The sequence below is a fragment of the Eutrigla gurnardus genome, assembly GCF_963514095.1.
Source record: "Eutrigla gurnardus genome assembly, chromosome: 7".
Taxonomy (NCBI): Eukaryota; Metazoa; Chordata; class Actinopteri; order Perciformes; family Triglidae; genus Eutrigla; species Eutrigla gurnardus.
In genome coordinates this window covers 4,917,039-4,936,619 of record NC_139921.1, presented here as the reverse complement: position 1 = coordinate 4,936,619, position 19,581 = coordinate 4,917,039, and the positions used below count along the sequence as shown (strand labels likewise).

Below are 19,581 nucleotides of genomic sequence, written 5' to 3'. Positions count from 1 at the left end.
TACATCTGTGCTTTTCATCCTATGACAACTCTATATGTCAGTTATGGGGGGGAAATCAGTGAATTGATTAAATGAATTAAACTTGACTTCAATAAAAGCAGCGATATTAAAACATAACAAGATATATATATAGATAGATAGATAGATAGACAGACAGACAGACAGACAGACAGACAGACAGACAGACAGATACTTGTTCTTTGTTGCATTAACGATCATGCTGATATGAAAAGAGGAAGTAACACAATATAATGTGGCTTTAACTCTCAGCCCTCCTCCTCGAGGAGTAAACGATGACATCACTCAGCCGTGCAGCCAATCAGGGGCCGATACGCTCCAGCTCGGAGGAGCTCTCCGTGTGTTCGTGCAGCTGGTGTGCATTTGGTTGTGTGTATGTGTGTGAGTGTGCGTGTGTGCGTGAATGCCAACAAGTTGATATTATTTTTTTTTTATTTTGACCAAACATCTCTGAATTAAGCCCCCGGAAGTGAGCCGCGGCGGAGGTTGAACGAGACATCTCCCAGAGAGGAAAAAGAAAGACTTCCCACAACAACGGCGACTCCAATGAAACTCGAAAATAACAAGTTTGCTACGCACAGCCATTGAAAACAAGCCACATCTACGCAGCTTAACGCATTTCGGAGTATCGTTTTTTTTTCCAGCTAACTTGAAGCTAACGTGTGCACGCCGTCGTTGTTGTTGTTGGCAGTTTAGTGTTAGTCCCGTTGTGCCTTCTTCTAAACGCCGCTCATGTTAGCTAATGAAGCCGTAGTATCCGCCTCGGTGACGGTAATAAAACGTAATTGTCGGGGATAAGCCATAAGCTACTCGGTACGAAGAGAAACATGCTAAAGACGCTGACGAAGAAGCTGAGAAGACATTCACTCAACGAGATACATCCTTTCCAGCTGAAGGTAAGTTTGACTGAGTTACTAACTCTCGGACTACTGTTGCTATAGTAACATTCGTTCAATGCACGGGGCCGTAGTAAAAAAGAGACGAGCTCGTCGTGTGAACAGCGTGGCTTTACTTTTGTCTTGTGACTTCATTTGTGTGCTAGTTTGACTACGCAGCTTCCACACAATGAGCTGCAGTCTGTAACCTCGCCTGGACGGGGTGACAGTGAGTTCATTAACACACGCACACGCGCACACACACGCGCACACACTCTGATCTGATAACCAATCATGTGTTGTTTGGACGCATTTTTCTGCACAGCCCATTCATTACCATGTTAGAAGGCATTTGTTTCTAGTCTTGGTGGCGTACACAGGAGTGAAGCCAGATGTTTACGAGGAGGAACCAGAGATCCGCACTCACATAGCAAAACATGTGGCATGTCAACAAACTCTCCCACTCACTCTGACTGTGACGCTTTGGCCGGTCGTCATCACTCCACGCTCCTTTTCCAGGCTTATGGGTGAGAGAGGATACCTGTGAAAGTAGTGCATCTGCAGTGAGGGGAGGTGGAAATGTGTGTGTGGAGTCATGTACGCTTATTTAGATGTACAGGCCAATAAAGATAGGAAAAAATAAATATTTCAGTGTTGTGGGCCCCCAATTGTTCACAACAGAATCTATGGAAGTGCTCCGCAATTGTTATTGTCCACTCAATTTGCATAATGCCTCTTTTTGGGGAGTAGAGGGGTGAATTGTATCCCGCATGGGTCACTAACTCACTCCATTCACAACAATATTGTGTGTCAGCCGACTGTATGGACGCATGGCAGCCATTTTGTGCCAAAGTGCTCCCGTTCAAAGGCCTGGCTGAAGGGTAAGGTGGGGGGGTGGGGGGAGTGTGCCATCCCCATTGTCTAGTTTTGTTTGTGTTTGTTCTGCTCAGTGATGATGTTCTTTCTGCTCAAAGGAGTTAGTGAGATGGGGAAAGTGAATTGTGGGTAGTGAGTCGGTCTGTTGCTTACGTCCTGGTCTGATGCCTAAGATTTCTTCAAGCTGAGCCTTATTTCTGTCTGACCGATACTCACTGTTTACAAGGAACGCCCACTGGAAGCAACAGTGATTGTTATGAAAATGCCCCCCAAAAATACTGATGGGTTACTTTACCTTCCTTCACCAAAATCCTCTTGCCACCTGGAAACTTTGGTATCCTATTTTTATTATAAAGATAAGGAACATCAGAGCACAATGGGCTTTAAAACTAGCATCTCTTATGCTATTAAATTGAAAGTATGAAAAACACATAACAGTGGCGGCACATCTGGGTAATGCGCTACCATGTTTAATGTGGTTCCATTCACATGCATCCTTCACTTAAAGCTCTCCATTGGTGTTGTTGCTGTCGGGGAACCAGGGTGGGATTTCCAACTCCGGTGTTTCATTTTTGCTTGCCGTACTTGGTGTGACACGAAACGACAAGCTTCTTGTGCTAACATAAGCTAATGCTGCTAAAACGTTTATGGGCGGAACTTACTTGTGAAATGTAGTTCTACATTAAGTGCATCAATCTACATACTGCTTATTCTACATGCGGCTGTACCGTGAATACTCACAGCCCAGAAGTTAGTCAGATAAAGTTTGAGTTTGAAGTCTGCTGCAGTGCTTACTGGGTGATCACCAGCTCAATGACCATTTAATAATAGTTGGAAAGAGGCTCCATGTCTCTTAAGCCCTGTTACAGTACCGGTCCCAGGAGCTTACACTAATGAAGTCTACTTAAACTCCACTATGAGGAAGGTCCGCTGGAGTGTGAGGGAAAGTGAATCAATCAAATCTGACCCTGTGTCGTGTGTTTGCGTGTGAGTGTGACTGTTCATGTTAGTGTGGAAGGACAGTGCAAAGCTAATGTGTGTTTGTACGCTGTGACATTGCCATTGATCCAGCTTAGCAAGCTGCTCAGCGATGCAAGACACTGACAGGGATTTCATTCAAATGTTCTTGACACACAGACACACAACTCTTTGTCTTGTCTTTGCATGTATGCACAAAAGCAGTCTCTTTTTGTGCCTCAGGTCTCTGAATGATACCAAGCAGTCCACGGTTTCTTGCCTTAACAGACAACTTGAATGCGCATTAACAAATGGGAATCCATTTGACTTTGCAGTCTGTTATTCATTAGGCTGTGAAATGGTGTATGCTTGCAGACATTTGCAAATATGTTAAGGGTTGAACTGTGTTTTGCATTGCAAGCCTGTCAATTTCCAAGATTATTAACACTTTGGTCACGTCTCAGACCGCTAAACATGTGGACAAAGTCTCAGAATGGATTGATAGAACTGAAGGTCCAAAGTGCTTCCAAGTCATTTTGGTGCAGTTCTAGCAGCCAAAATCTTCACCTCAGACACAATTTGATTAATTGTCATGCGTGTCGATTACATTTACACGTGTATTACAGAGACATTTCTAGTACATTAATGTGGAAGCAGCATAGAGAATAATTTAGCTTTTTAAATGTCATTTTCACACGCTTGTTCATCTTAACACGCCTTCTTCAGCTCCACGGTTTGTTTACATTGTGAATTTGATGCTAATGACTAATGAGTGTGTGGGGAAGGGTGTGACTGTGGGTGGTGCTGATTGAACATTTGACTGGAATGTGTTTGTGTGCTTCGTGTAGACATTGTGTGCTTTCTCCTTTGAATGTATTTCTAGCAGAAGTACGTCGCTTGTACATACTGGTCTTTTACTTTACTTTAATTTGTATTGGGAGGTGCCAGGTTACACAAGTGAGTCTTCTGGAGAAACTTACTGGACAGGCAGTATTGATGCTTTGCAGGGGGAGATTAAGTATGAGGCAGCCTATCTAGGTTGGAGTGGTGCGATCCAGGCTTATCCACAGTATTATACAGGAGCTGGGGGGAAAGGAAGGAACAACTGGAAGCTACGAGACACTAGACAACTGGACAGGGTCCCCACATGGCCTGGGAAACCTTTTGACTCATTTCCAGTCAAAAGTAAAAGTTATGTTCAGGATCGGATTCATGTTCAAATGGTTGTTTATGGACGAGAACGTTTTGAATTGGCTGCTTGGGGCGAGGGGAGGATGGGGGCTCACCTTCATGTTGCGTCTCTGGTCCCCTAGCTGGAGCGCAACAGGTAGCTTTTTGGATGACATTATACAACGCTGCTTTCTTCGCAACTAGTTTTAACACATGAATAATGTTAAGTTGGCAAGCATGTTTGGTTCCTCCTGGTGCAGTCGGCCCTGGGTTCCTCCTGGTGCAGTCGGCCCTGGGTTCCTCCTGGTGCAGTGGGCCAGGGTTCCTCCTGGTGCAGTGGGCCAGGGTTCCTCCTGATGCAGTGGGCCTGGGTTCCTCCTACAGCAGTGGGCCCTGGGTTCCTCCTTGTGCAGTGGGCCAGGGTTCCTCCTGGTGCAGCGGACCCTGGGTTCCTCCTTGTGCAGCCGACCCTGGGTTCCTCCTGGTGCAGCGGACCCTGGGTTCCTCCTTGTGCAGCGGACCCTGGGTTCCTCCTGGTGCAGCGGACCCTGGGTTCCTTCTGGTGCAGCGGATCCTGGGTTCCTCCTTGTGCAGCGGACCCTGGGTTCCTCCTTGTGCAGCGGACCCTGGGTTCCTCCTTGTGCAGTGGACCCTGGGAGATTTGTATGCCTTGATTTTCTTTCGTCTGGATGCTGGGTTTTCCTACCAGATACAGAAAGATGTCCATCCACTAACTGTCCATACAGTGAGTACGGCTCAGGAAACTCACATCCATTGTGAGTTTATTGATGTAAGAAAGCCCATCTCATGCAAACAATAAACATTTTTTGACACAAATGGTCCCCTATGCACTTTTTAATGATACTAGTTTGACTTGCGATTATAAAATGCTGACTTCAAGTAAATTATTCTGCGTCAGTGTCGCTGCTTCCACTGCCTCAAATTCCGGGAATGAAACATTCAAATACTTGTACTCATGAGCTCAGTCTTTGCGTTTCACTCCCAGATGAGATTTGCATGGTTAAATGTTTCACGATCTGTTGACACTGACCTGCTTTGCATAAGTAGACCGATCAATAGCTAGTACAGATAAACTATTCATGGGGTGATTATTGTGACAGCGATAGTATTGCTCAACACACTGTATGTGTTATAATTTGTCGGCAGGTATTGCATCACATTTTGACCGAGCCAGAAACACGTTAAAAGTCTCATGTGAGCCACACGTGCTACGTTTCTGTTCTCTGATCCATCACCAACCTCCAAGACGGTCCCCGAGGGGGAAAAAAGGCCAGATCGTTACTGTCGGCTTACATTTGCCTCCAGTTGCACAGACAATGATTGCTCTGTGGAGAAACGTCCGACTCACGGGTCAAGAGAAGGACAGAATTTAAAGCTGTTTATTGTAGCGTTAAAAGGTCAAATATGTAGGAAAACTAGAGTACTCATCCTGATGATCTCACTGAGCACGAACAGAATTAAATGTTTCACACTAAACTCGTCGACATGACATGGAAGGTTATGAGCCACCACTCACTTCATTCTAAGTGTCCTGCAGCAGTAACTTTTAATAGGATTTCAGCTGCTTCATGGATGCTGCCCAACAATAATCCACCGGAGGAGCTGAAGTCCTGAGACGGCTACTTGCCAAAATACATTTCCTTCCCACAGTTATTCCTCAATGTCATTTTCATGGGGAGTCCATGAAGTGACGCTAACTCGAGACTCCTCGAGAGCCGAGGTGCTGGCTTTGGAAGTGTTCATTGAGAATCTGTCCCACGGCTCATGAACCATTACGAAGAATTATTATTCGTCATCTTACCCTGTAAAATTAGGCTGCATCGAAATCCTTACTGTGCTATTCCGTAGCGTCACTGCTATGCCACAAGACCATTCAGGGAGATTATTTGTAATGTTTCAACATTATATTTGTTTCGCCTTTTATATCTTGCAAATCCTGAAGTCATTACATACAGTCAGTACATACTTTGCTGAATATCTACATTCAGTTACATATGATCCTCTGCAGACAAAAAAGAAAAGCTGTTGAGATACAGCTATGTGATATAGGCTTTTGATTTTGCCAAAACACGCAGTGACCTGTCTGTGAAATTATGAGATGCAACAATACAGTTATCCCACAGTTCAATACGAACCTCGGTTCTGTTTCGGTCCACAATTTGTGCACAAGGAGAAAAAAAATTGCTATTCATATATTCAAAAATGATATCTTTATTTTGCTTATAAGCTAAGATTTTATTTACACATTTAAGTGTATTGTATAATAAAAATAATTAAATATGTAAAACAAATGCAAGTGCTTCTTAGCCTTGACGACTGGTATAGGATAAAATGGGGTAAAACAATTTCAAAAGTAAATGTACATATTTGAAATATGTACATATTGAAACCTACCTGTACTTCAGAAGCCTATATATGTGTATTCACTCTTCATCTCCCACTTCGACATTGCATTAGTGCTGAGAAGTGTGGGCGATGGCAGTGTAGAATCGACTTGTTGGAAGGAATCAACGAGAGACAACTGTTATTAACTCACTGTGTTACCTGCTCAGCCGTCCTGCTTCCAGGATGTCGGATATTTACTCGTTAGCAGGGAGGCGTTTCCATGTGAAAACATGCTGCGTTCAAGTGCTCCTCTAAAGCTCTGACATAGCCAATTCAGAGAGAAATACAAGGATGGAAACGGAAATTTTATTGCATAACCGAAAATACCTCAATTCACAAGTGCACATTGAACCGCGCATGTCGTACCGTACGGTTCAATATTATATTGAGAACCGTTGCATCCCTAGAAATTATACATTAGTACCGTACTCACACTTAACATGAATTGAATGCTGTCTTCCCTTATTGGGCTCTCGGCTCCTTTCTCCCCTTTCCCTCTTTCATAAAAGGGTGTGTGTGTGGTGAGTAGAAGGGAGGACACTATGCTTGTGTGTGTGTGTGTGTGTGTGTGTGTACACACACTCGGCACAGATGGCAGCTGCTCAGCGAGGCCTCAGAGTGGTAATTACGGAGTGTGAGGCGCATTGCTTAACTCTTAGCGTTGCAGTCTGCAGGGTATCTGCATGGTTGCTTCTGGTCTAGGATGGATTTTAACTGGTGGAGGTTGCGTGAAAAGAAAGTAGCCTGTACTAAGAACTGTAACTCGCCATCTCATCTAAACTGTATGTAATCCAACTGTAGAATTCACCAAGCAACAGTTAGTTGGAAGAATCCGATCAAAAGCAAACTATGTTTTTGTTGCCACATAGAAGACCCTAAAGGTCTGTGTTTGTGTCCAACTAAGAACATTTCAAAATTATATAGAACTGCAAATTAGGGAATTGATTACTTGATTATGTAATAGCAATTAAAAAGGAGAATGCTCTTTATAAGGATGCACTGATGACGGAACAAGTACATTTCAGGACATGCCAATACCAAGTACTTATGCGAGTACTTAATACCATTACTTCTGTAACAATATGATAATTTATTTTCATCAGATACTGCTTGCTTTCTTTAGCACAACATAATGCTGTTGTTACATTTTAACATTCAACTTTGTGTTTTGACTTTGAGTTTTCAGTAAGTTAATAATTAACAGTTTAATTGGTTAAACAGTTGATCAAAATGTAAAAAAACAAAAAGGCTAATTACGACGAAGGAGAATAGCGCTGATCCACCTTAAAATGTCAGTCCACCTTAAGTGTTTTGTTGCTAACTTCAGAGCTAATTCACTTAAATCATCAGCTGGCTGACAACAAGACAGCTTAGCCGGGTCTCCTCGAGGGTCTGGAGGAGTTGTAGCGTTTATTCGCTGATAAATAAACTGTACCCACAATGCACTGCTACATTCACACTGACGTTATACTCACTGTCGCACACACTTTCGACTGGACACTCCCTAACGTTACATCAGGCTGTATAATACATTGGTGGAAACCCTGACGGAGTAAAACAGGCAGACACACAGCTGACAACTTCCCAGAGACTCAGTAGACTGTCTGTCTGTCTCGCTTCATACTGCAGCTGCTGGTAAATGATGGATTTAACATGTTTGTGCATCAGGTCATTGTTGCAGTGGGGCGGCGTATTAGGCTCCACTGACGAGAGGTCAATGTCACGTTGCCTTAGCGATAGTTCGGATGTATCGGAGTAGTTCTTTTAGAACTTTTATCATGAAGGTGTTGCCATATGGCGTGTTTTGCCTCCATTATAAGCTCAATCCTTTCCCCCAGATTTCCTACCATGGCAGCGGAGAGGGAGGGGAGAGTGACGACTCGGAGGGGGAGAACCAGGAGCTTGCACAGATCGACAGAGGTAAGGACCCTCGGCCAACCAAATCATCTTTGTTGTAAACAGATGCTGAGCTTCTCCGTCACTTATTGATTTTCTCACATTATTACTCGATGTTTCAAGTCAACAGATTAAAGAGCATTTGAATTCTTTTGCAAACAAGTCTTCACTTTCTCCTTTGACATTTCTGTTTATGGTCTCCTCCAGAGAGACGGAGAAATTGTGCACTCACCCCCTTGGCCACCAGCCAGCAGCACAACCAGGGTCCTCTCTCTCCAGCCCGGCTACGACGCCTTCGCCTCCTGTTAGACGCCAATCTGGATCGCCACTCTTCCGAGGAGGAGCTCGAGCGAATCAGCTGCGGTGACAGCAGGAAGTGGATATCGGCGTTCCCCCAGCGCCATGGCGATCACCACAGCAGCGCCTCCAGCGATGAGGAGGTGCGGGACCTCTGTGGCTGCGGGTCACCGGCCACCGCCGCCGCCGGCAGGCCGCTGGTTGAGCCGGGTGCTTGCCTGACTGCCTCCCCAAGCCCTGTACTCTTCAGCTCCAGTCCACCACGTAGCCTCAAGCCACCCGCCATGCGCTTCCAGCTGCAGGTGGTGCAGCCAGTGGCACGGCCCATCATCTTGACCCACTTTGACCAATCAGCACCTTATAGAAAGTACCGGCACAGTTACGGAGGGGAGCCGGGGAGGCCCAGTCTGGATCTGGAGAAAATGCAACAGGTTGGTTGTCTAAGCTGTAGTTGGAAACCTCATGACTTTTTAGTTGTGGCACCAACCTCTGTCAGCTTTGCATTATTATTGTCCACACGAGGGGTGTCAGTTAAATCTAGTTTTAAATACTCATTCGTGGGCTTTCAGGCCAGCTCTTCAATTTGCGACACAAACACCAATGTTAGTGATTAGTTAACCCAACAGTTTGGAAGCAGTTGTTTGTTCCATTTAACTCTTTAGACCAAGAGACATAATGAACTCAGCCGTATGTCAGTGTGTGCTGCAGTAAGTCTAAATCAAATTAACATCACATTAATGACTTATTAATAGTGCAAGAACATGACAATGGTGGAGGAACTATTCAGATGCTTAGTTAAAAGTCCCACAATGTAAAAATACTCAATTAAAATGAAAATTATTTTGACAAATGAGGCTACATGTTATCACTCAATCGATTAAAATATTTAATGGCAATTATTTGCATGATATGTCATAATTAATCTCAAATAATTTCCCTACGGTCATGAACATGAGTGGAGGAATCCCTTTTGATTTCCTAATATCACAATATAATATCATTCCCACAACCTCTCCCACAGATACCGTGATATAAATTGTAGGTCATGTTGCCCACCCCTACCTCTTGCTTCTTAAATAAAGACACATTGCTCGCAATGTATTTTCCCCTGTGACCTGGCAGGGTGATGTCTTCCCATAAGCAACATTCATTTCTGTCCCCACAAACTTGAAAGATTTATGAATCCAATTGTTTCATATAATTTGATATTTAACTCGCCACTCTAGCAATATGTGTATTCTTCTGAAAATCCCCCCCGACAACTCAGTTAGTGTTACAGTTAATGTCTGGCCAGAGGATTTTGTCCAATAATACAATGACGTATTATTAATACTAACCGGTTACACACACACACACACACACACACACACACACACACACATGGCCACACAAATGTGCACGCTTGCGTGAGCAACCAAAGTCTTCCCTTTCGATCGGCGGACGCGCGCCACCACGGTGGTCTGGCTGGAGAGGGATGAAGGCAAGGGAGGCGCGGACGGCAGATGTCCGCCCTCGTTTCTCACAAAGGCTGGCAAGCGAGGGGAAACGATGGAGGGGTGGAGGCAGAAGGAGAGGATTAAATCCACAACAGAAAGACGACAGCCACTAATGAGTCATAGAGAAGCTGGTTCACTAATCATTAAATCTAATAGACTTGTTGGCCCACACCGTGTGTGTGTGTGTGTGTGTGTGTGTGTGTGTGTGTGTGTGTGTGTGTGTGTGTGTGTGTGTGTGTGTGTGTGTGTGTGTGTGTGTGTGTGTGTGTGTGTGTGTGTGTGTGTGTGTGTGTGTGTGTGTGTCTGTGTGTGTCTGTGTGTGTGTGTGTGTGTGTGTGTCTGTGTGTGTGATAAACTGCAGGTTTCAGGGGTCCATATGTCCATGGGGTTTTTAGAGGGAAAGAACAGATGATGAGAGACAGCGGGCAGCGATGAGAGCGGTGAAGAGAAAGAAGAGGATGTGTGTGTGTGTGTGTGCTGGGGAACGCGTCTATCATCTTGTCTTTTTGTGTCTGCATGTGTGCATCCTCCTGTCTGTGAGTTTGTTGCTGTATCAGAGAGAGAGAGAGAGAGAGAGTGTGTGTGCACAGCCAGTCAAGTGGAATGGGAGGTGCTGCAGGGAATACAATAGGGGGCCTACAGAGGTAGCTAGCAGACTCAGCTCCAGTGTCCCATTAACCCTTTAGCTGGGGAACTTCCAGTCACAAAGTCTGCCTCAACTCTTACACTGTCACCACGTCATGTCTTTTAATAAGGATCAACACAGAGACGGACATAATCACAGAACCAAGAGCCCTCAATATGCCACATTCACACCGTTTATACTGAACACCCAAACCACATTTAAAGGTGAACCGAGAGTTTTGATCTCTGATAAATCTTCATGCATATTAATCTATGTGCAACTGCTCAGGTGTGACAGTGCCATTGTTTGTTGTTTACAGTTGTAAACAGTACAGTAGTAATGCAATTATAGGTGTTATTATAGGTGTTACATGACATACACACTGCTAATATTAAGACATAAATGTAATAATAAAAGTGGTTATTTCATAACTTTCTCCATTAGCTCAGGTAAAGCAACTTTATTTGTATAGCAAGTTTCATACATGATATGAAGTCATTTCAATAAGAACAGAAGAAATGATACATGTGTAACCGTCACACACAGACAACATATTTTACATCAACCCCCTAAAACAATCCTGACAAAAACACTCACTCACAGTAATACAAATAGATCTTTAATAAGGCTTCATCAATGTATACATTTGTGATTTTAGTTAATTTCAAGCAGCTTGCACCCACATGGAATTATGTGTCACTGATTAAACAAAAGAAGACGAGAGCTGACAGGAGGTGAGCACGAGGGCAAGTGTACAGCAGCTCTCTCCCACATCAAACCAGCAGGAGTCTTGTGTCTCCATTCTCTCCGCTGCTCCCTTCCCCCTGAGAAGCTACCTCCCAGCCTCCAGACAATTCCATGATTGTGTGGTCCCTCCACCCCACAGGGGGGGCTGCGTGGACGTGGAGGGGAGTGGGAGACAGGATATTGCATAAGCGCCTTTGACCAACTGTTTAGTTTAGTGAGACAGCTGGATTCTCATCCTGACTGCTGATGGACTTCCAATACACGGTTCTTGTCGAGTCAGCCGTTTGAATGTCAAGATAACTGGTCAAATAATGGTTTGGAACTTTGAGTAGAATCAACATTCCCATAAACTTAGCAGAACCTTATCCAGACCGATGTACTGAGGTTGTCCTTGTTTGATTCCACTCACGGGACACAAAGCATGTTGAATTGTACAAGACCGAGTTTGTGGAAGTATTCAAATTCTTGTGGCCGTAAAAAAACGTTTCTATTGTTGTTTTGGTTGAGGACTGTCTGCTTCTTCCAAGGCAGTCATTGAGCATTCTTGTTCCCCACAGAAAATGCTGCTGAAAAAGAACTGTGGGGGAAAAACACGGACTATAAAGATTCGGGTGAGTACATATTTATTCAACTTAATCCCCACAGTGAAAAAAACTAAATCCTCTGGTCATGTTTTGGTGGGATGAATACAAACAATTAATTGTGTGTTTAAAAACCTTTATGGCTGTTATAAAGATAAGTCGTTTGTACAAGAGGCATTAATATGAATGCACACACACAGATACAGTCTTTCCTGTTATGCAGACCCATAATAGGCAGTCAGGGTGTCCATTACAGCACTGATAAGGTTGCAAGGTTGCTCGGCCCCCGTGAACAGCCCGGCCTGTCTCGTCGCCAGCACCTTGATGTCCATCCAACTGCATGCTGGGACGGCATCTGGCCCCAGCGTTTGTTCCCATGCCCGAGACGTCTGAAAATCTGATAGCAACGTTGCATTCCTTTCACAAACAGCACCCAGCTAAGCACCGTTTACGGCGATGATACCTACGACAAAGAAACACGTAAAAATGTGTTCCTTTTTCAGCTTTGTTTGATCTCTTGATCTCAACGACCTTTAATAGCTGAGCATTCCACGCGCCCATTAGTGGTCTGAGAAGTGCACATTCGCTCACCTAAATAGCTTTTAAATACAAAGGTATTTTCCCTAAGATTTGGTCCCGACTGATCTTCCTGTAAAATGGTTTTCCAAACACAACCTCCACCGACGGTGCGCTGCAGAGCGTGTGTGCGTTGTGTTTGTAGTGGGTTCGGTCGGGAGGCATGTTGGAGAGGCGACTGGAACAAGCCTGGGCATCTTGGCACAGAGCGGGGCACTCCAGAAGGATGCACAGTGTGGTGAGAAGAGTGACGTTATCATCACGTTGTGTGGGTTAGTGTCAGAGGAAGCTTACCACACACACACACACACACACACACACACCAACCTCAAACACATCTAGTTTGCTGTAATCCTCCGTATTGAAGTACGGATGAGCAGGACATAAAATGTAAAAACTGATGGTTGAGAGTGAGGAAGAACAAGCGAGTGTTGTTCGAGATGGAGCTGAGGAGGAGGAGGAGGAAGAGGAGGTGGAGTGTTGTCAGATCCCTTGTGGTGTATTTCCAGGGATGAAGTCATTTTCCATTTATAGCCTGGCCTGCTGCTATCTGTTTAGCTCCACTGATACATAGAGATATTAGTCATTCTGCCGTGTTCTCGCTGGTGCAGTCGGTGGTGTTGTTTTCCCCGTCAGTGACGTCTGTGGGCATCGGCTGTGTTCCACTTCAGAGGCTTTTCTTGAAGTGAGTACACAGCGAGTCCTTGGATTGATGAGCCATTTGGAGGCTTGTGTTGACTCTTTCTACCCTTTAGTAATCCAGCCCGTCCTCTCCATCTCTCCTCTGCTGCTTTCTCTCCCGTACCTCGCTTTTTCTATCTCCTCCCCTCTTTTATCTGTCAACCCTGAGTTTCCTGGCCAGGATCCAGAAGAGACACTGGATCTGGATGGGGCCCCGGCTTTGAGACTGGATTCAAGCATGGGAGATGTTAGAGGCGTTGAGGAGGTCGATGGTTGTGTGTGTGTTTTAAGAGGGGGGTTCATGTGGAAGCAGTAGGAAAACACAGCTTTGGCCGCCACTGCTGCTGCTGAGGCCTCCCCCTCTAGGGGTTGGAGGTGAATGGGAGAGTGGGGTGATGAGAGCTTCCCAGGCTGCAGAAGGCAAGAGCGATGGCGTCTGATTTCAGCCACCGTAAAGCCCGGGCGGAGGGGAAGGCGAAGATTGATTGAGGTGAGAGAAATGGTGCAGAGAGTGGAGGGGAAAACTAAATTGAAGGAAAATGTGCTGCATACTCCTTTGATTTTTGATTGAAGTAAACGACATGGCTTGGACGTGATGTAAAGGCATTCCTGGCCTGAGCATTAGGACAAACAGATGTTGAGCAGTCTGACATTTTGGGGAAAGTGCTTTTTAGCTTTCTTGCAGAGGTTTAGATGAGAACATGGACAAATCTAGCTTAGCCAAAGACTTTCCTGCACAGGTTTAATGATGATGAATTGACTATGAGGCTGTGGACCGGGCACTGGTATATTAAAGCAAACTATCAATAGAAACACAGATGAACACTGGTATGGGCAGATAGACCGTTTTAAAGGTGCTTCATACATTCTATTGCCTCTCGGCTGCTGTCAATGTGGAAACAGCTGAGCCGGCAGCTCGCAGCCAACAGTGCAAAATGAGTGACGGAGTTCCCCACCTTCCGACGCCTTTGGTCTGTACGGTGTCATCGCCTGTAACCGCCGCCCGAGAGATCGCTGCGCTGCGATGCAGAAAGGCCTCGGGGGAGCCGACGGGCCACGCCGACATGAACTTACATGCACTAATGCTCAGCTGGCTCGGCTATGTAAACAAAGCACAGAGAAGCTGGGATTACTACAAACAAAGAGGGAGGGACGTCATTCTCTGCTCAGGTAGACCTCACTTAATTATGTGTCTACATAACAAGTAGTTGTTTACGTCTGTATTAATGATCTCAACGTTGAATAAAGCACTCATTGGGATCAGGACATCTCCACCTTTGACCTTCCAATGAGGAATGTTCATAGTAATCACCTCACAGAGATTCAGTTCAGGCCCCCCCGACCCCTTGACCCCGAGGCCAGTGCCCATGCAGTAACATCCATGTCACAAACTAAACAATTTATACAACAGAGGGAACTATTCAAACGTGTGTTGATCGGGGAAAATGGGGACCTAAATGAATGATCAGCTCCAGGACAAATGGACCACCATGGGACCTTATTTAGGAAAAATATGTACGGCAGTCAACGGAAAACGTTTACATTAAAAGATAATTACACGTGAAGAAAGTTGCATTTTGTAGTATTACTGATAAAGTATAAGTCTGTATATGTCTATGTATATCTGTATAATACATGGTTAGAAAGAAGCTTGGACTTGCTCGTTCTTTCTCTTCCTGGCTGATAAAAACGCTGGATAAAACACATCAGGTAAAATAACATTTGTGATGGAGCGTAGCTCAGCTAGCTAGCGAGCCATGATTAGGGCCGTGTTGGTGAGGTAGATTGCGCAACACGAGAGATGTAGTTCATCGATTGGTTTCACACGAAACCCAAGGACAACAAACCAAAGTGTGACTTTCTTGACTTCATTTATTATGTAAATTGTTAAACATCATTACATTCATGGTGCAATTCCAAAAAAGCATCACACATTTACATATTTTTTCCGAAACACTGGAAGGGGCGTGGCCTCTTATATTAGTGGTGTTTTCCCTCAGCTTTCTAACAGCTGATTTTGAAGTCTGCACAAACAATCACACACACACACACACACACACACACACTGACTCTACCATATGGAGAACATCTTAATAGTCGTCATCAATCAAGTTTACTGTAACTTCTTCTGGGGCTCCGATTTGTTTCCCCCGTCTCACTTTTTGCATGTTTATTCAAGCATTGGTCGATAAAACTGCTCAGAGCGGTGTTGGGAATTGTTGCTGTGTTACTGTGACTCAGCTGTTAGTACTGAATCCCTTAAGATGCTGGCTGAAGTCATAGCAACACCTGCATCCCAGCATGCACTGCTCATGGGGCCTTCTTTCACGTTGATGTCGTGCTTTTCCAGTAGCAGTGTTTGGATGGAATCGGTCCGTTACAGGGATGCGTCTGTGTCGGCCCTCAGCGAGGTGTTGGCTAATGTTTGGCAATGAGAATATACAGCTGCATATAAACACATACTCAAGCTTTTTTTCCATGGGATCAGCTCCTAATTACAGTGGAGGCCCCGCCCCCAAGGCTGGCTGTGGAGAAAGTGCTGCCTCACTGCCAAATTCAACAAAGTAATTTCCTGTCGTTTCCTGTAGGAAGGAAAATGACCAGCGCTAATTTTAGACAGAGGACTTGTAGAGCCACAAGGAGGAGGTTCTGCTCGGGGGGGGGGGGGGGGGGGTGGCGGCGGCTGTGTGAGTGGAACAGCATTAATGTCACTGAACCTGCAGTGTGAATGAAAACAAACTGTGTGAAAATGTGAAAAAGGAGGGGAGGTTATTTTCCCCTTCGGCTAGTTTTCAGTCTTCGGACACAGCATCACATTTATGCTGCAAAAAGAAACAAACTGACCACCAAATACATAACTGAAGGCCAGCCGGTCATCCATGCTGTTTCCAAAACGCCTACTTCTGTGTCCGTTACTCTCCGTGACCACTTTGTCTCTTTGTCCACAGACGCTGACGGGCAGCCGTCCTCCGCCCAGGTACACCTACGATCCCTCCATCTTCGCCTTCCGCTCCTTGAGCACCGCGCCCCCCTGCAGCCCACTGACCCCGTCCGAGGATCCTCCCTGCTCATAAGGACATCCAACCACCGCCAGATAATCCTCTCTTCATTCCCAGACAGCTGCTTTTTGTTGTGGCTTCTGCAGCGAGACCAAGAAGTGACTGTTGTGAAACAGAACGCTAGAAAGACGTTTGTCAAACTATTGCACACTCAGGTAATCCCACCCTGTAACGCCGTCACTTTGCTCATCGTTCTCCACACGGAATCAGCAGGAACGTTGGGAGAACCAAATGACCATGAACACGACACTTCTAAGGATACTTCAGGTATTGCGTATGCATAGCTGTCTCAGAAAAGATCCTGTGATTGGATGATGAAGGAACGGACATGGACTAAGACCAGAGTGGGTACGAAGGGACAAAGCCGGCCGTTTTAAAGCCTGAATGTAGTTCTGGGTTGGATCAATATTTAAGGGAAACAATGCATGTAAGACAATCAAACGGCTTTGATGTGATTACTTGTAAGGTTCTTGGTAACTTTCTATAGTAAACATGGCGAGGTGAGTCATCTGATATCTTGTACTTGTTGAGATGAACATAGACAGTGGTCGTCTGAAAATACTTCTTTGGATGTGTTATTGAATATGCAGGTCGTGACGAGCTATAACAAACATGTATGACATGTGTGTAGTTGAATAGTCGACCTCTGACCTTTGACAATGTACGTTTATTAATGAATTTGTCACTTTTAGTCCAGGTCAGAGTTAAGTACTTGTATCCTCTTTCCTTGCATGAATTCCACTGTTTTTGCGGAAAGGGAGGTATGTGGAGATAAGGACGTATGACAATAGTTTGCTGCACATTCGACAGGTGTAATCAGTGCTGTGTTATGCATAGCCTACTTGTAGTGTGCCATTTATTTTCCAATATTGTACCTCATTACTTCCTAGGTAGAAGAGGACCGCTGGTATATCGAAGACAACCCAGTGTTTTCTAAAGATCTCTTATTGCCTTGAAATCACATTCCTGTTGTATTGAATGAAACTTGAGGTAGTTCTCAGTTCCTGAAGTAAGCAGAACAATTAATTAAGTAATGACCCCCTCTACACCTCGCATTACAACGGGCCGACTGGGATCCCATCTGCCGAAGCACCTCTCATCGTGAAGACGTAACCCCGCGCCACGTTAGCGACCAGCACGCTATGCCCCGCCCCCAGATCTCTGGTAATAACACATACGTGTCATCGTGTTCACATCCATCCAGCTCTGAAGACGAGATGCATTGGAGTGCTAGGTGTAAAGAGGATCCGTGTCACCTCTGTAACTACGATTCCACCGAAGTGAATGTAACATTGTGACATGTTTTTCGTCCATTGTTGCATAAAATGAATCATTAAATGCCCTGTGGCCTCTTGTTTACGAGGAGATTTTCATTGGGATCAATATAAAATACATTTTGTGACAAAGAGAAAACCTCAACCTGGTGGTCAAAGAAGTGCTGAAGCTCATCGTTGCCCCTACAAAGATCGCTTGTTGGGTTCTTGATGTCAAAAGATATATTTTTTTAAGGTATCCATGAAACTCGGTTTACCATGTATTTATGTAACGGACTGGATATTCTATAAGGCATCGCCCTGGCAACGTGTTTTATCACTGGGACATAGTCTTCAGTGTGATGGATCTGCCAGGAACGATGGCGGGGATTTGTGGCGGGGAAGAATGGTTTCCATCAGTGATTAGTAGGTCACAGAACATCACAGCAGATCTCCAGCCAACACCACAGGCCTCTTTGTGCCAGATTACACCCTGAGAAACGCTCCGTGTGTGTGTGTGTGTGTGTGTGTGTGTGTGTGTGTGTGTGTGTGTGTGTGTGTGTGTGTGTGTGTGTGTGTGTGTGTGTGTGTGTGTGTGTGTGTGTGTGTGTGTGTGTGAGAGAGAGAGAGAGAGAGAGAGAGAGGCGGCTTGAAAGAGTCTGACGTCAGAACTGGTCTGGTGTGAAGAAGGCCCCAAAACGTGGACGAGATGGAAGAATTAGGGGGAGAGGGTTTAAAAAGATGAATGGAAAGTTAAACTCGCAGGTTACGTTCAGACAATTTTATTTTACATTTATATAACAAAATGCAGTTTCTTTACTTTGTGTTTTGAAAAGAAAACCGACAGGAAAGAAGGTGGCGAGTGTGGCTGTAAACCAACAGAACAGCACTGAGTGGGATTTCACAGAATGAGGAAACCTGCTGCAGGCAAACACCAAGAGCTGACTCATAAAGACAATCTTGTTAAAAAGAGAACTTTGAGAAGGTTGGGCTGTGTGTGTGTGTGTGTGTGTGTGTGTGTGTGTGTGTCTGTGTGTGTGTGTGTGTGTGTGTGTGTGTGTGTGTGTGTGTGTGTGTGTGTGTGTGTGTGTGTGTGTGTGTGTGTGTGTGTGTGTGTGTGTACGCAGACACACACTCCACTTAGCTTGAGTCATTATCAGCTTGCGTTTCATCTAGTAAGCCATCCAAGTGTCCAGATGGTCAGAAAAGCTGCTTCAATGCTCTCCCTCTTCCTCCCTCCCTACTACACACTTGTTTGAAAAAAAAAAAAAAAAAAAGGTTGCGCCAGCGATTGACTGAAGCCAAACTGGGAGGGCTACAGATTGGATGTCAGGTAGATTGAACTGCAAGAGGAAGAGCACCAGAAAGACCAGAAAGCGGAGTTCAGATGAGTTACTGCTGCTGGGATGATTCATAGAATTCAAATCAAAAGGACAAAGTCCAAGTGCTGCCCATCTCTATTATTGTCATGGGTGTAGAGTGCCAGCAGGCTGCCTGCCCAGTGTCTGCTCCCCAGGCGTGCCAGTTTAACGGGAACTGGAATGGTGGACTTTCATGGCAGTCTGAGAATGCAAATATCCCCACAAAGATAATGAAAGGTGTAGCACCATTATCTTTGCTCGTCTGTTACAGGCCGAAGCCCACGTGAGGACTGGGACGGGGAGAGAGGGTTACTGGTCAGAGCAGGTTACTGGTCAGAGCGGAGGAGACTGAAGGCTTCGTGTTGCAGGTATAAAAGCTGGCGGAGTGCTGACTCGTGTGTTTTCCCTCAGTAGCCGTACTTCTCGTTTAAGTGTGTGCGGCCGTCTCCAGTCTGACCTAAGAGTGAAGATAAAAGAGATGATTTAGAATTAAAGGCATTCACATTTACACACCAGTTCCTGCTGTTCTACATATATACTCCATACAGATGATCGTGGTGAAATATGAGTGAATTCAAAAAGCCGTTTAGCTCACGATCATGATGGGAGTGAAAATAGAGCCTGATTCAAAACATAGGAAAATATGTTTTTAATTTGTTTATCCTTTTTCTAATAATCGTATTAAGATTAAGTGATTCCAGTATGTA

At 45.0% G+C, this 19,581-nt stretch overlaps 2 protein-coding genes across 2 annotated transcripts in view; one reads left to right on the top strand and one right to left on the bottom strand.

Annotated features, from left to right (window-relative positions):
- Positions 1-376: 376 nt before the first annotated feature.
- On the top strand, positions 377-16,494 carry LOC311016335 (uncharacterized protein). Its single transcript, XM_084013964.1, has 6 exons — positions 377-914; positions 8,141-8,222; positions 8,406-8,926; positions 11,921-11,974; positions 16,150-16,358; positions 16,389-16,494. Exons 1-5 carry the CDS (start codon positions 846-848, stop codon positions 16,273-16,275), a joined length of 852 nt encoding a protein of 283 aa, XP_083870090.1. The 5' UTR covers positions 377-845; the 3' UTR covers positions 16,276-16,358; positions 16,389-16,494.
- Positions 16,495-18,551: 2,057 nt separating this feature from the next.
- slc4a1ap (solute carrier family 4 member 1 adaptor protein) overlaps positions 18,552-19,581 on the bottom strand; it is a 7,598-nt gene continuing 6,568 nt past the window's right edge. The window contains exon 14 of the mRNA XM_084013953.1: positions 18,552-19,331. Coding sequence (XP_083870079.1) covers positions 19,282-19,331 — 50 coding nt within the window. The 3' untranslated portion in view covers positions 18,552-19,281. The remainder of the gene's footprint in view (positions 19,332-19,581) is intronic.

What these genes read in the sequence shown, in the direction of transcription:
- LOC311016335 (XM_084013964.1), top strand. Translation starts at nt 846, where the DNA reads ATGCTAAAGACGCTGACGAAGAAGCTGAGAAGACATTCACTCAACGAG. An exon ending in TACATCCTTTCCAGCTGAAG is followed by an intron (nt 915 to 8,140) that starts GTAAGTTTGACT and finishes CCTTTCCCCCAG; the next exon opens with ATTTCCTACCATGGCAGCGG. An exon ending in GCTTGCACAGATCGACAGAG is followed by an intron (nt 8,223 to 8,405) that starts GTAAGGACCCTC and finishes GGTCTCCTCCAG; the next exon opens with AGAGACGGAGAAATTGTGCA.